This window comes from Epargyreus clarus, unplaced genomic scaffold (assembly GCF_041222505.1).
Source record: "Epargyreus clarus isolate Ecla_fem2 unplaced genomic scaffold, WU_Ecla_fem_2.2 ptg000001l, whole genome shotgun sequence".
NCBI lineage: Eukaryota > Metazoa > Arthropoda > Insecta > Lepidoptera > Hesperiidae > Epargyreus > Epargyreus clarus.
The window spans coordinates 3,946,408-3,962,414 of NW_027332209.1; the positions used below are offsets into that span (position 1 = coordinate 3,946,408).

General features: G+C 43.5%; 3 protein-coding genes across 3 annotated transcripts; 1 reads left to right on the forward strand and 2 right to left on the reverse strand.

The window, feature by feature from the left end:
• Nucleotides 1–62: 62 nt before the first annotated feature.
• Sou (required for meiotic nuclear division 5 protein souji) lies at nt 63–12,327 on the reverse strand. The gene is made up of 8 exons (XM_073093738.1): nt 11,961–12,327; nt 8,520–8,612; nt 7,944–8,104; nt 7,381–7,587; nt 3,868–6,796; nt 3,083–3,267; nt 2,288–2,439; nt 63–1,222 (listed from the first exon to the last, which is right to left on the reverse strand). The coding sequence occupies exons 1-8, from the start codon at nt 12,094–12,096 to the stop codon at nt 1,156–1,158; spliced, it is 3,930 nt and encodes a 1,309-aa protein (XP_072949839.1). The 5' UTR covers nt 12,097–12,327; the 3' UTR covers nt 63–1,155.
• Nucleotides 12,328–12,589: 262 nt separating this feature from the next.
• Phb2 (prohibitin 2) lies at nt 12,590–13,858 on the forward strand. Its single transcript, XM_073074190.1, has one exon. It carries the CDS (start codon nt 12,713–12,715, stop codon nt 13,610–13,612), a length of 900 nt encoding a protein of 299 aa, XP_072930291.1. The 5' UTR covers nt 12,590–12,712; the 3' UTR covers nt 13,613–13,858.
• A 1,168-nt stretch (nt 13,859–15,026) lies between these two features.
• On the reverse strand, nt 15,027–15,484 carry NdufV3 (NADH:ubiquinone oxidoreductase subunit V3). Its single transcript, XM_073074199.1, has one exon. It carries the CDS (start codon nt 15,402–15,404, stop codon nt 15,096–15,098), a length of 309 nt encoding a protein of 102 aa, XP_072930300.1. The 5' UTR covers nt 15,405–15,484; the 3' UTR covers nt 15,027–15,095.
• Between the last annotated feature and the right edge of the window lie 523 nt (nt 15,485–16,007).

Here is a 16,007-nt window from a genome sequence, read left to right on the forward strand (position 1 = left end):
CTTAGGCAATTTGCCTCCCTTTACTTTTAGTGTCTATGTTTACAGGTAAAATCAAACAACCGTTATATTAAATTCGTTTTATTAAAAAAAAAAAAAGAACAAAAGCGTGGTTCTACAGTCCATAAACGTAATTATATTAAATCCCTACTATTTTTAACTTACAATAACAATGTTCTCAATATTGCATAATTATTTTTCAAGAAATATTCGCTGCCATTATTTCATATCTTATAATGCGATTTGGCCCGTAATCATGACTTGCATATTATATTGACGAGATAGTATTTATTGTGTGTGAATTATAATTAATTATTATAATTATATTTTTTGTGATTGAGTTATGACGCAGACCAAGCCGAAAAACCAAATCAGATAGATAACTGTGTAAAGAAAAATGCCAGTTTGGGTGCATTTAATTTTGAGACATTGAAATAATTGCTTTCGAATCTACGAAACAGATTCAAATTCCGCAATATTATATTATAATGCCCCGAGATCCAAAAAAATATATAAATCATTTACCAATTACTACTTGTTAGAATTCATGCACCTTAAAATGAATATTAATGACGTGGTATACAAAATAGTAGCTAACAGTTGTCATTTAAATATATCTATCTGATTCCCTATTATCTATAGAATTGAAATGTGATAATCATCAAATGGAAACAGTCTAAGCGTAGTCTAAATATTATTACGGCTTGAAGTAACGGAATCTAAATTATTGTTTATTAGCGCTAAACCACAGGGGAAATAGGTATCATTTCTATAATTTCACCTAATGCATTTTGCGTACGATGTTGTCATACAAAACAGTTGTCAGAATATCACAGTTTCTGACGTCAGAACGTATCCATTCGATCGCTACGCAACTTAAACCCGAATAAAATCAGTACAGTAGTTTCATCTACCAACAACAGACTAGAAAATTATAAAAATGATACTTCGATCCGATTTATTGACCTTTTTGCGAAAAAAGTACAATATATACCAAAGTCATCTTCACAAGATCAAATATATTTGACCAATTTCATTCTAACCAACAGCTATGCGTCGGTACAGTTGCCCAAAACATCGAGCGCAGAGTCCTATTACGAAATGTCCAACTATTGTTAACTCTACCGTTATTCGTAACTCGTTTTTGTGGAAACCGATTCAAGAGAAGTATATTTGTCTCGCCTCCGACGGGGACTGTTCCATCGGGCAGTAGGGGCATTTCAATCTGTAACAAAAAGTGGCTGTTTTAGGATATACTGTTATTTTCATTACAAGCTAATAAATCGAGTTTATTAAGTGTTAAAATCAATTTATATTTTGACGTGACAACGTCTTAAATTAGATTGCGGCTGGGAGTCACTTATGAAAAAGTGTAACGCCCGGTAACGTTACGATGAGTCACCGAACGAGAGAGAGGCCCGCCGAATGCCTTGCGTCTCTCTCCCACTCAACTATGATCGGTCTGCCGCGCGCGCAGCACTAGAGACTAAACAAAATATATTTCTATAGTTAAAATTTGTGCAATTCTTATTTTCATTCAATTCCTTGTTCCTATTGTGCAATTTAATTATATTCATATCAATAAATATTCTACCGAGAAAAAGACGTTGTCACGTAAAATCTTCGCCCGTAAAACCGACTTTACAGGCAACCATTTTTTTTTTTAGAGACGTGAGGTATGTAGTAAGGCAGATTACATAAAAAGGTAAAGTGATGCAAATTGTTTATGATCATTTCTCCAAGTTTACTAGAGGTGCATTGCTGTAGCAGAGGACTAAGCTTAGATGTTTGGTATAAGCCTCCCTGTCTTACTACAAAGACCTACTAACGGGACATCACCCTCCACATTAAAAAATAATAGATTGGTATGGAGCTAGTGTCGCTTATGTAAGATAATGACAGGTATTGAAAGAAATTGAAGGAGAATTATTCATATTTACAAAATAATGAACTGATACGAGAATGACATGTAGCTTTGAAGGATTGAGTAACTGAAGGGAATAAGAATGTAAGAAAATAGGAGAGTTACATTGGAGTATGAGAATGTTGGTGAACTGACGTAGCTTTGAAGGATTGAGTAACTGAAGGGAATAAGAATATAAGAAAATGAAGAGTTACATTGGAGTATGAAAATGTTGGTGAACTGACATGGGGTTTCTTTAAAATAGGTGTAATAAGAACATGCATTAGTCGCTTCTCTGGTATTGCAAATATCCATGGGCGTCGGAAGCTACTCTCCATCAGGTACCCCGTCTGCCTTATCGTTAATATAAGTATACAAAACACCAACTTGACGCCCATAGCGAGCTTGTTGAGTGCGTCCCGCGAGATGACGTGTCCGCAGAGCAAGCGCATGGGCGGGTTGTGCTCCGACGCCTGTTGCCGCAGGATCGGGCACGCGAACACCGAGTGGTAGCCGCCGCCGTCCTCGCCGAGGTCCACCTGAGTACAGTATCACGAATTAATAAGCAATCTGATTATTGTTTTGTCCAAAGATCAACATTTGACATTTTACTGCACAGTAGAAATTGTAAAATATTGATCTGAATAGGCAAGTACCAATAAAAAAATTCGGAAACTACTTTTAATGAAATTATATTTCCTTACATTTGAGGGGTGGCGAAAGGTGACAATCGATATTGTAGTGCATTCGTCGTATGTCACTACTGTCATAAAGTGAGTGCCGGTTGTGAATTAGCTGTGTGCGACTCTCGTCCCGGACGTGGTGGTGCGTTAGCGAACTAAGTCAGTAGTCAGTGATATCAGTGTCGGTGACACAACAAATACAACAATTATTCAACCAATATTTGACCTCAGTGTCCACTTATCAGAAGAGATGTACGACTATGAAATCATCATCATCATCATCAACCCATTATTGTCCCACTGCTGGGTATGGGTCTACTCTCAGAATGAGAAGGATTACGAACGACTATGGAATAGTAATGTTTAATTATATGGCTTTCATTGTATGGGATGAATAATACACAGGTAGAAACGTCTTGGCAACCATGGTATTCAAGTATCAATTACAACACCCAGACCCCGAACACACACACACACACGCACGAACGCTCGCACTCACCTCCAGCGGCAGCTCGTCGTCCGACCAGGCGGCGATGACGTGCGGGTGCGACATCTTCGCGCGGATGTCGTGCAGCGCGGGCAGCACGCGCGCGCCCGCCACCACCGCGCCCGCGAGCGGGGACAGCGGCGCTAGGCGTAACAGGGCGCACGCCTCGCGGACGAACACCTCCGCTGCTTCCGCACCTGGAATATTCAATGTTCATGTAATTATTCGTAAAAAAAAATCGCAAAAATATAATCACGGACAATGTATGTCACAATATGAGTATGTATGTATATCTCTGAATATAGAAATGAAGTGTGTCGCCATAGCAAATAGTATGCCTACACCTGCTCGCAACAACTTCAGAGCGGACTAGCAGTTTGGCGCTGAATATACCAATTTCGTTCGACCGTAGAAATAACGCTGCCACAACTGTTTCTGTTTCAAGTAGATTGTAGAAATAGTTGTGGCAATTCATTTCGATAAGTGGACAAGGATGTAGGGTGACTTAATTATGAAGCGACCGTCTTTGTACTGAAGACTGGCAACGCACCTGGCTTCAGATTGAATCCCTTATGTTACTTACCGTTACGTGGACCAGCGTGCATACAACGGCCTACAACTATCGCTTGTGAGGCGACGCGGCCGGCAGCTCAAGGCGGTACGATGCGGGCCGGATAAAGCCGGTTCGAAGCAGTACGAGACGGTGCGCTGCGGTACAAAGCGAAGCAGTACGTACCAGCGCGCACACGGCGGCCTGCAGCTGCCGCTCGTGCGCGGCCGGTACTGGCGGTAGGTACCGAGCGCGCGGAGGTCCAGCAGGTGGCGGTAGTGCGGCGGCGCGGGCGGCGCGCGCGGCGTGCACCAGGCCAGCGCGCACACGGCGGCCTGCAGCTGCCGCTCGTGCGCGGCCGGTACTGGCGGTACGTACCGAGCGCGCGGAGGTCCAGCAGGTGGCGGTAGTGCGGCGGCGCGGGCGGCGCGCGCGGCGTGCACCAGGCCAGCGCGCACACGGCGGCCTGCAGCTGCCGCTCGTGCGCGGCCGGTACTGGCGGTACGTACCGAGCGCGCGGAGGTCCAGCAGGTGGCGGTAGTGCGGCGGCGCGGGCGGCGCGCGCGGCGTGCACCAGGCCAGCGCGCACACGGCGGCCTGCAGCTGCCGCTCGTGCGCGGCCGGTACTGGCGGTACGTACCGAGCGCGCGGAGGTCCAGCAGGTGGCGGTAGTGCGGCGGCGCGGGCGGCGCGCGCGGCGTGCACCAGGCCAGCGCGCACACGGCGGCCTGCAGCTGCCGCTCGTGCGCGGCCGGTACTGGCGGTACGTACCGAGCGCGCGGAGGTCCAGCAGGTGGCGGTAGTGCGGCGGCGCGGGCGGCGCGCGCGGCGTGCACCAGGCCAGCGCGCACACGGCGGCCTGCAGCTGCCGCTCGTGCGCGGCCGGTACTGGCGGTACGTACCGAGCGCGCGGAGGTCCAGCAGGTGGCGGTAGTGCGGCGGCGCGGGCGGCGCGCGCGGCGTGCACCAGGCCAGCGCGCACACGGCGGCCTGCAGCTGCCGCTCGTGCGCGGCCGGTACTGGCGGTACGTACCGAGCGCGCGGAGGTCCAGCAGGTGGCGGTAGTGCGGCGGCGCGGGCGGCGCGCGCGGCGTGCACCAGGCCAGCGCGCACACGGCGGCCTGCAGCTGCCGCTCGTGCGCGGCCGGTACTGGCGGTACGTACCGAGCGCGCGGAGGTCCAGCAGGTGGCGGTAGTGCGGCGGCGCGGGCGGCGCGCGCGGCGTGCACCAGGCCAGCGCGCACACGGCGGCCTGCAGCTGCCGCTCGTGCGCGGCCGGTACTGGCGGTACGTACCGAGCGCGCGGAGGTCCAGCAGGTGGCGGTAGTGCGGCGGCGCGGGCGGCGCGCGCGGCGTGCACCAGGCCAGCGCGCACACGGCGGCCTGCAGCTGCCGCTCGTGCGCGGCCGGTACTGGCGGTACGTACCGAGCGCGCGGAGGTCCAGCAGGTGGCGGTAGTGCGGCGGCGCGGGCGGCGCGCGCGGCGTGCACCAGGCCAGCGCGCACACGGCGGCCTGCAGCTGCCGCTCGTGCGCGGCCGGTACTGGCGGTACGTACCGAGCGCGCGGAGGTCCAGCAGGTGGCGGTAGTGCGGCGGCGCGGGCGGCGCGCGCGGCGTGCACCAGGCCAGCGCGCACACGGCGGCCTGCAGCTGCCGCTCGTGCGCGGCCGGTACTGGCGGTACGTACCGAGCGCGCGGAGGTCCAGCAGGTGGCGGTAGTGCGGCGGCGCGGGCGGCGCGCGCGGCGTGCACCAGGCCAGCGCGCACACGGCGGCCTGCAGCTGCCGCTCGTGCGCGGCCGGTACTGGCGGTACGTACCGAGCGCGCGGAGGTCCAGCAGGTGGCGGTAGTGCGGCGGCGCGGGCGGCGCGCGCGGCGTGCACCAGGCCAGCGCGCACACGGCGGCCTGCAGCTGCCGCTCGTGCGCGGCCGGTACTGGCGGTACGTACCGAGCGCGCGGAGGTCCAGCAGGTGGCGGTAGTGCGGCGGCGCGGGCGGCGCGCGCGGCGTGCACCAGGCCAGCGCGCACACGGCGGCCTGCAGCTGCCGCTCGTGCGCGGCCGGTACTGGCGGTACGTACCGAGCGCGCGGAGGTCCAGCAGGTGGCGGTAGTGCGGCGGCGCGGGCGGCGCGCGCGGCGTGCACCAGGCCAGCGCGCACACGGCGGCCTGCAGCTGCCGCTCGTGCGCGGCCGGTACTGGCGGTACGTACCGAGCGCGCGGAGGTCCAGCAGGTGGCGGTAGTGCGGCGGCGCGGGCGGCGCGCGCGGCGTGCACCAGGCCAGCGCGCACACGGCGGCCTGCAGCTGCCGCTCGTGCGCGGCCGGTACTGGCGGTACGTACCGAGCGCGCGGAGGTCCAGCAGGTGGCGGTAGTGCGGCGGCGCGGGCGGCGCGCGCGGCGTGCACCAGGCCAGCGCGCACACGGCGGCCTGCAGCTGCCGCTCGTGCGCGGCCGGTACTGGCGGTACGTACCGAGCGCGCGGAGGTCCAGCAGGTGGCGGTAGTGCGGCGGCGCGGGCGGCGCGCGCGGCGTGCACCAGGCCAGCGCGCACACGGCGGCCTGCAGCTGCCGCTCGTGCGCGGCCGGTACTGGCGGTACGTACCGAGCGCGCGGAGGTCCAGCAGGTGGCGGTAGTGCGGCGGCGCGGGCGGCGCGCGCGGCGTGCACCAGGCCAGCGCGCACACGGCGGCCTGCAGCTGCCGCTCGTGCGCGGCCGGTACTGGCGGTACGTACCGAGCGCGCGGAGGTCCAGCAGGTGGCGGTAGTGCGGCGGCGCGGGCGGCGCGCGCGGCGTGCACCAGGCCAGCGCGCACACGGCGGCCTGCAGCTGCCGCTCGTGCGCGGCCGGTACTGGCGGTACGTACCGAGCGCGCGGAGGTCCAGCAGGTGGCGGTAGTGCGGCGGCGCGGGCGGCGCGCGCGGCGTGCACCAGGCCAGCGCGCACACGGCGGCCTGCAGCTGCCGCTCGTGCGCGGCCGGTACTGGCGGTACGTACCGAGCGCGCGGAGGTCCAGCAGGTGGCGGTAGTGCGGCGGCGCGGGCGGCGCGCGCGGCGTGCACCAGGCCAGCGCGCACACGGCGGCCTGCAGCTGCCGCTCGTGGCGCGCCGCGTGCGCCGGGAACACCGCGCGCGCGTACTCGATCGCAGCGCGCACGCCGCGCTCGCGACCCAACTGTATAATAAACAACATTCAAATACAGCTATAGTGGAAATGTGATTTAACCTAATCATGTGCTAAACGCTCATTACAATATGAGTCAGGTCTAAATGAGTAATATACACGAACTGGAGGTTCCAGTTGCCCTATTAATTTTGTCGCAGTTTTCCATTTACGAAAGTTTGTTGCCCCCTAACGTCCTGCAGACTAGATTGTGAGCTAAAGTTGGCCGCATATAGCTTGCAGGTGTTCATTTGCACATACACAGGCTAAATTAATTATTAATATTGTTGACTAATTGAAGATCAAATCCGGACTTCTGCAGATCGAATTGTTACCACTGTGAACACTTCTATGCACATGTTGTCATACAAGAGTACAATAAAACAACCTTTTAAATAAAAACAATTGAGATTACTTTGAAAACAATACTTAGCGATTTTGCACAATAATATAATGTCAAGAGCTCTGACAATAAATAATGTATATCACATTTTTAATAATGTTAACACCACCACGTTTTTATTGTATTATTGGTAAACTTGGGTAAATAGTTAAACTTAAATTTTAGACGTCAACCAAATCATACGTTGACATACCTTGAGCGCCTGCATGCGGTGCAGCGTGAAGGGCAGCGGCGAGTGCAGCAGCTCCTGCGCGCGCGACTCCGCCCACTGCAGCGCGGCGGCCGGCTCGCCCGCGGCCAGCGCGGCGGCGCAGCGCTGCAGCTGCGCGAACGTGCACGTGCGCTCCACCGGCGGGATACGCGCCTCGCTCACCAGCGCGTCGCCCACATCCTCCAGACCCTGTATGAGATATACAATATACGATATACAAACACGATATCGAGAAAACATTCGAGTTCGATCGCAATCACGAAAATGAATAATATCAACTACGGTGCTTAAAAATTACGGCACAAGAAATGTTTTGGATTCCGATTGTGTTATCATTATCACATTTTAATTTTCTACCATAAACCTTATTTTTTATTATTATTACTGTATGGAACGAAATTGAGGTAATAGAAATATTAGAAAATGTGAATTAATCTTAATTTATTAAGATTAATTCACATACGTTTATATATTTACATATTTACATACGTTTACCAGATCTTTAACATACATCTTACAAGATTATCAAGTATGAAACAATGTACCTGTCTATACAAATGTTGCGCGATAGCTTGCTCCATAATAGGTCTGTTGGTGTCGGAGCAGAACGACTCCGCCTTGGGCGCCACCGACGCGTAGTCCACTACGAAGTGCCTGTCGATGGACTTGCCCACGCGCGACACTGTCGCGTGGAGTTCACGGTGCTCTGGATAGAAGTAAATAAATATTTCACTTTAAAACCTTTGCAATAAAAAGTAATTTAAAAGTGTAATTTTTTAGCATGTTAGATAAATTAAGAACATAACATAAAAAAAGGTTTGACAATTGTTGAAGAAATAATAGAAGTGTTTCATCTTGTATAACATATTTTTCATATTATCTTTATTCATTTAACCTCACTCATATCTTACAATACAAACTGTTTAATAATAAAATTATCTAAATAAAAAGTGTCTCAAGATTTTAAAGTATTCTTCAGTTCGATTTTTTTTCACTCTGACATTTTTTTAACATTAAAAATAGTGAATTTGTCTTAGCATATCTGTAACCCTAAGTGATATTTCAAAAATTTACATAATAATTTTCTTATGCACTAGGTTATTATGGGTTAATAGAGTTACCTGTGGACATTTGGAATACTGTTTGCTTGACCATAGCAGCCATGTCCATAGCTGCGATGGCTTGTAAGTGCATGAGTGGTGCATCTTCAGGCTCTGAAAACATATTTCAACAAGTTTAAATAGATTTTTTATAGAATTGGTAGTAATAATAAATAAAATATAATAAAACTGCATGGTGTAGCTGCTAGGTCAGAATTTATTTGAATGAAAAGCATATCAATCACTTCTTAAAATTTCATTGAAAATGAATCAACATGTAATAGGCCTTGAGATGGAAATTCTAAAGAAACCAGATAGAACTAAAAATGGGATGTTTATATAATTATGAACATGTTTATTAAAAACAAAGCTATATTAGTTTTTAAAATGATAAATCTCTTTTAATATTTGAGGGCAGAGGTGATGCTAATAAGCTGCATTACAGCTTTTTGGTTCATATATACCTCGGCCCTCAGATCCTAAGAGAGATCTATCTTATAGTGCCCTATTATGCCTATAGACATATATGTACAATGTGTAATTTATGTTCAGTTCAGAACTACCTTTATATGAACCACATCATACCATGAGTATGATTCACTTAATATACTAAGAGGAAAACATGCAGTCAATTTATTTTGGGTACTTTGCCAAAGGTCATTGTAACCTCAGCAATTTTGTTATATCTATTTGTTGTAACCTTTTCATATACTCTAACCTATCCTAATATTATATAAACAGATGCAAATGTAAAGGTCACTTATGTATAAAGTAATTAGGTACATAAACAAAAATAAAAACAAGTGATAAAAATATATATTCCTGTAAGGTCATTCATGTTATCACACACAATAAAACTCAAGTTATTTTTAAACTTTCTAAATAAATACGAGGTCAATTTAATTCTACCTATATGGAACAGTTTATTATGGTAAATACAATGACATTTTATACTAGACACGTTATACGCCCGCTAACTTAAGAGAAAACTTGAGCGAAACTGCTTTGATAGCACACATGCACGTTTTTTATTTTACTTACCTTTACTACATAGACAAATGTTCTATAAGGGACAGAGCTATTAGAACAATGTGATAAAAAAAGACAACTAGTGTTTGACCTTGCGTTTCAAGTCTACGCAAACGTAAATATTGACCATGGAATATAGTGACCAATGATTACTTCAGTCAAAACGGGACATCGATTTTTTTAAGTCAAATACTTTTTACTTGAAAAAATATAGTTAAATACTAAAAAACACGCTTTTATGATAAAATTAACTAAAAAGTAGAAAATAATTTTCAATCTATGAATCATTTAAGGAACAGTAAATAGTATAATTGTGGAAAAAATGTGGGGCGCTTTTTACAAAACTGGTAAATGCATGCACCACCCCATGTTTTTTTTCATAATTATACTATATACTGTTACTTAATTGACAATGGCAACGGTTCATTTCGGAGACAACGGCACGAAGCATCGGAAAAAGGGACTGTCCCGTTAAAAACGGGACGTATGGTGGCTATCCCATTGATCCGCATGCTTGTCAAAGACAATGAAATAATGGAACAGAAGGTAAAAAATGTCCAAAACTGTCGATAATAGTTTTAGTACGTCGTTTACGTAGAAATGTTATAGTACAGTTTAACTAAATAAATAATTATTAAATAAAAATATAATTTGAAAGAATGTATCTATACAGATGTATCGACTGGTTTAAAATATATGATTTAAAAATAGTTTATATTTATTATCATAGATTAGTAAATATTACTCACTCCTAACAAGAAAATGTACCCAGTTTTGAGAATTGAAATAGTTCTGTAAAAAAGTTTACGTCTCCGTGCTAAAATGTCTCTAAAATATTTGAAATAATTATTTATTTATTATGTAAATTACGCAGTATTAGTTATTTATTCGTATATTTTCTCTAAAAATGTTTTTATTTGTCAAGAATTCAAAAAAAGAACTTACTATTAAGCCGTTTGTGGCTTATTTCAATTTCAAGGCGGCGAAGTATCTTTACTAATCTATGTTTATTATTATCAGTTTTATTTTACACACGACCATTAATTGCAAAGTTGTGTAAATTTTATAAATGTACTAGCTGACCCAGCAAACATTGTGTTGCCATATAAATAAAAAAAATGTTAAGGGTGAACAACCCTTATCACTTAAGAGATATGAAAAATAGATAGTAGCTAATTCTCAGACTTACTGAATATGCATATAAATTTTGGTGAAAATCAGTAAAGCCGTTTCGCAGGAGTAGGTACAGTAACTAACATTGTGACATGAGAATTTTATATATAAGATTCTAATTTTACCGTGGTCTTTTTGAGGATTAATTTCTGGCTATACAAAGATTATTTATTAAATTATGTTTAGGTTAAGGAAGAAATACGACCTTAATGATTGAAATATTTATTCAATTAAAGAAATTTTAAAATGCCGTATACTATCCTATATAAATTTTATGGTAATATTTTTTATAATTTACCACAGGTATCGAAGGAAATTTAAAGATTAGGATACAGAATTTCCCATATATCGATTTTATTTTATTAAAATAAACCATAAAATGTTATATTTTGACTAAAAACACACTAATATAAAAATTAAGCACTGGGATCTTAAACTATAACATACGACATATGAACATCGTCAGATTCAATAAAATGTTACTTCTGTTCTGTTGATCTATGACCATGCATTTTGCGTCTTTATCACTTTCATTGACAAAAACATACTTTGTCTCTTTCTGGTTACTCACGTAATAATGGCGGATCGAACACAAAAATAAACGAAATTTAATAATTTCTCTTCATTTACGTGTGATAGGTGATTCCATGAAGTTTGTTTCTTTTTCGAGCATAATTTTTGCATTTACGCATTGCACAAGAAGGCATTTTGAGGCTTTAAATTCAAAATAATGACGTTCAACGTGTTCCGTGACATTCGTGTGTATTACTACGCCGCGCGAGAGCGACTGGACTTGGCTGGAGTCGTTTTACACCACTTGCCGTATGTTGTATGTTTCAAGTTTTGCCCGCTTGTGGCGGATCTTTATATTTATAGATCAATGGGTAAATAGATAACATTTAAGAAATAAATTCATAAATAAATATTTAATAGTCGTTTTTTTTTTAAATTTTAAATGGATTTCGGTATGAAACAGTGTATTCGAGAACAAAATATCGCCGAATATGAATACTGTTAGGGACACAGGTGGTATGCAATTAATATACTGTAAGAAGTGAAAGTCATGCAAGTGAAATCAGATTATCAGAAATTTGTTCATAAACGTCTTGCAGGCTTGCAAACGTAGAAACATTTTTACATTGCCGCATATAAACGACTACTTATTTACTGAAAATTAAGAATGTATACTCATTGTCCTAAAATGCGTACATACATAGTACATGATAGGACATATCAAACAAAACAATACCAAGTACTTACGTTTAGAGATTTCCGTTTGCAATTCTTCAACCTGAGCGATTATATCTTCTAAAACTTTATTTGTATTCTCATTTAAGTCAGCAAATTTAGATAAAGCTTTGTCCAGATCTACTTCTACACCGAGACATGAATCCATTGTATGAGTTCAAACGACGATATTTTAACAATTAATTTGTCTTTAAACTTCAATAATAATGTATAAAAGTACTATTATCAACAACAAACGAAGAAATGTTCTAAGAAACTTTCAAATCAATATGTTATTCACGTATTCCTTTCTTTATCTTAAAAAACTCAAAACAGACCTTTTCTTCAGATTATTTTTTAATCTGTGTACTGAACTGAAGTGAACTGTACTCGCAAAAGAGAAAATAAAACTTATATATTTGTCTATGATGTGATAAATGATAGAAAAATGCCATTATGAATATTTTACCAGCCAAGCAGCTGATCAAAATTTTGTAAAAAAATGTTTTGTTTTTGTTTTTTCAAAGTTAAACTTTGTTATTTTATAGTGTTTTCACTAAAAATATTACATCTTTGGAGTATGAGAATTAATTTTTCATTCATTCATTGTTCTATAAAGCCTCAGCCATAGGGCGAATTTTAACTACTAACTACATTATGCTCTTTTGTCTATAGCCATTCATTCACCATTGCACAATTTTAGTTTTTCGCCGGATAGGTTATCTAAAATTTTTCTAATTTACTTATTGTTTTTTATAGTTTGTGAACTACATCGATTCTAAAAGATGGCACAAAGTAAGTTAAATGATATGGCGGGTAAATTTGCGAAAGGTGGCCCACCTGGTCTGGGCATCGGCTTGAAAGTGGTAGCCGTCGTCGGCGCGGCCGCTTACGGAATATCAAAATCGCTGTTTACCGTCGAGGGTGGTCATCGTGCTATTATGTTCAATAGGATAGGAGGAGTTCAACAGCATGTGATGACCGAAGGGCTCCATTTCCGCATCCCCTGGTTCCAATATCCGATCATATACGACATTAGGTCGCGACCCCGTAAGATTTCATCTCCTACTGGCTCCAAAGACTTGCAAATGGTGAATATTTCTTTGAGAGTACTTTCCCGGCCTGACTCTGCCCATTTACCTAATATGTACAGACAATTGGGTACCGACTACGATGAAAAAGTATTGCCATCTATTTGCAATGAGGTGCTCAAGTCTGTTGTTGCGAAATTTAACGCCTCCCAGCTAATTACTCAGCGTCAACAAGTGTCCCTTCTGATCAGAAGGGAGCTGGTGGACCGCGCCGCTGACTTCAACATTATCTTGGATGATGTGTCCCTTACGGAGCTTAGTTTTGGTAAGGAATACACTGCTGCTGTTGAAGCCAAGCAGGTTGCACAACAAGAGGCTCAGCGAGCTGCTTTCGTGGTTGAAAGAGCTAAGCAGGAGCGTCAACAGAAGATTGTCCAAGCTGAGGGTGAGGCTGAGGCGGCTGAGATGTTGGGTAAAGCCATGGGCATGAACCCAGGTTACCTGAAGTTGAGGAAAATCAGAGCTGCTCAGAGCATTTCTAGAATGATTGCACAGTCACAAAACAGAGTGTTCCTTCCTGGCAACAGCTTGATGATCAACCTCCAAGATCCCACCTTTGACGACTTGTCGGAGAAACTCACAAAGAAGAAGTAACATGAGGCCGAGGAAGAGTGGGTTGATGCTGCAGAATCGGAAGCCACTCTTTCCTCCGATGAAGAAGCTCTGATAATTAGTGGCGCTGCTTCTGTAGCTGTTTAATGACTGTTCGTTCTAAATGCATTTTAATAACTGTAAAGCTATGCAATTGCAATTTCTTATTCATGTTGCATTTTATGTTAATTAGTTGTAGGAATATAGTATGTATGGAATCAGGTGGTTCAAATATATAGTCAGAAATTATTTTATCTTTTATTATCAGGAGTGTCACCCTGACAACAAATAACCTATGTATGCTTATACTAGCTGTCCTGGAAAACTTTTTACCGCCTCAAAATCTATTTATCAAATATATTTCATATAAAATATAGCCTATGTTACTTATGGATAATGTAGCTTACGAATGGTGAAAGAATTTTTAAAATCGGTCCTGTAGTTTTTGAGCCTATTCATTACAACCAAACAAACAAACAAAGTTTTCCTCTTTATAATATTAGTGTAGATAATGATTAAGGATTATTATGAAAGATTTAAAATTACTAGTTTATTTTATGTAGAAGTAATTGAGATTAGTGAGACATATTTCAAATACATCAATAGCAAAAATACTGTTATAAAAAGTTTTTAACAAGTCTACTAAGTACAGAGTTAAATATAAATTTCAAAAGCAATGAAAGCAGTATTTCCATACCAAATTTAATTCCATAGTATAGTTTCTCTATATAAGATGGCACAAGACTCACAACACATCTGTTTATATTCGACAGACTGATCACAGATGACAATAAGATGGCACAAATTATTTTTGTCTCACTAGTTTTTTTATAATATAGGAGTAGGAGACAAGCATGCAGTCCACCTGATGGTAAGTGGCTACTGCCGCCTATGGACATCTATAAACAACCCCAGATAGGATTAGATATACCTACGTGAGGTCGGCCACAGATGCGCCGCTACCCCTGAGGGCTAAGCTGAAACACCTCGGAAAAATATGTCTCCCTTACCATACCCTTCAAACCGGAACACAGCAGCGCCTAACACTGCTGTTATTAGGTGGAAATAGGTGTGGCAGTGGTGCCGCCAGGATCGAATCTCAAAGTGTTCTACCACCTTCTAATTAGGTTGAAATAGGTGTGGCAGTGGTGCCGCCGGAATGTATGGAATTAAAAACTGGTCCATGAAATATATTTTTAAATTAATATCAATTATTTATTATGGTGACTAGTTCCAACCATGGACCAGTATGGTAAACAATTTAATAGTAAAAATTCAAACACATTTAATTTGTATAATAGAATTAATTTTATTACTATTTATTCAAAGGAACAATAGAATTTATAGACTAATAATTTCAATGGGGAAACTAACAATCAAGAATATTCACTACATTAGTGTTTAATAAAACTTCACATTTATGATATAAATTAGGTTTAATAACAATTATCTATATGTAACTAAATTTTACATTGGTTCAAATTTACTATTTCTTCAGTGCGGAAGGTTGGGGACAACGGAACTTCGCCATCTCTATCTCAGCCTCGAAGTAGCTCATGTTATCGTAGCAGAAGTACTCTGGGACTTTGTAGGCGCCACTTTTTTGAGGATCGACTCCTGGCCCAACTGGTTCAGAAACTGGATGTATCACGGCGCTACTCAAACCAGGAACATTAGCGTTAACAGATGAAGGCGGCGGTGCTGAAGCGCTGGAACCTTGACTAGAGCTAGTTCCTTCACTTAAAAATCTAGTTAAAATCCTAGTATGACCAAGTCTCGCTGCTCGTGATAACATTGTTGTTTTTTGTTACACAATCGCTCCTGCAAATCGTATTTCGAAAATGTCACTCATAAAAAAAGTAACGTCAGTAAAATAGAAATGTCATTGTCACTTATTTTATTTTGTGACGGTCCGTATTAGATTTAGATAATATATAGATGCCCAATAATATAGTTGATGCAAAATATCTACTTATTACTTTAACATTAGATTTTCTAAATCATTTAATTTGATTCAAAATCGAAAACTTGTAAGAGATTATTTATCGTTATAATAACATTTGGTCGCAGTATAGTTTTATAAATAAAATTCAGTCTTGAGGTGATTGTGGTAAAAAAATCATTGTTACAATTTTTCATTACCATGTTACAGGTTTTGAATATTTATTTTTAAGAATACTGATCATTTTATATTTACAAAATACACGCATAATTAGTTTATTTCTTATAAGAATTCATTAATTTAGTTGCATTATAAATGTATTTCTTCTACCAATAAAATAAGATACTTTTTATCCAAAATACATTGTATAATCTAAGCATGGATGTATCTCTCATTATTCTTTATTTATTATTCATTATCAGAAAAGCGGATCGTTATGCGCCGAAGAAATATTTT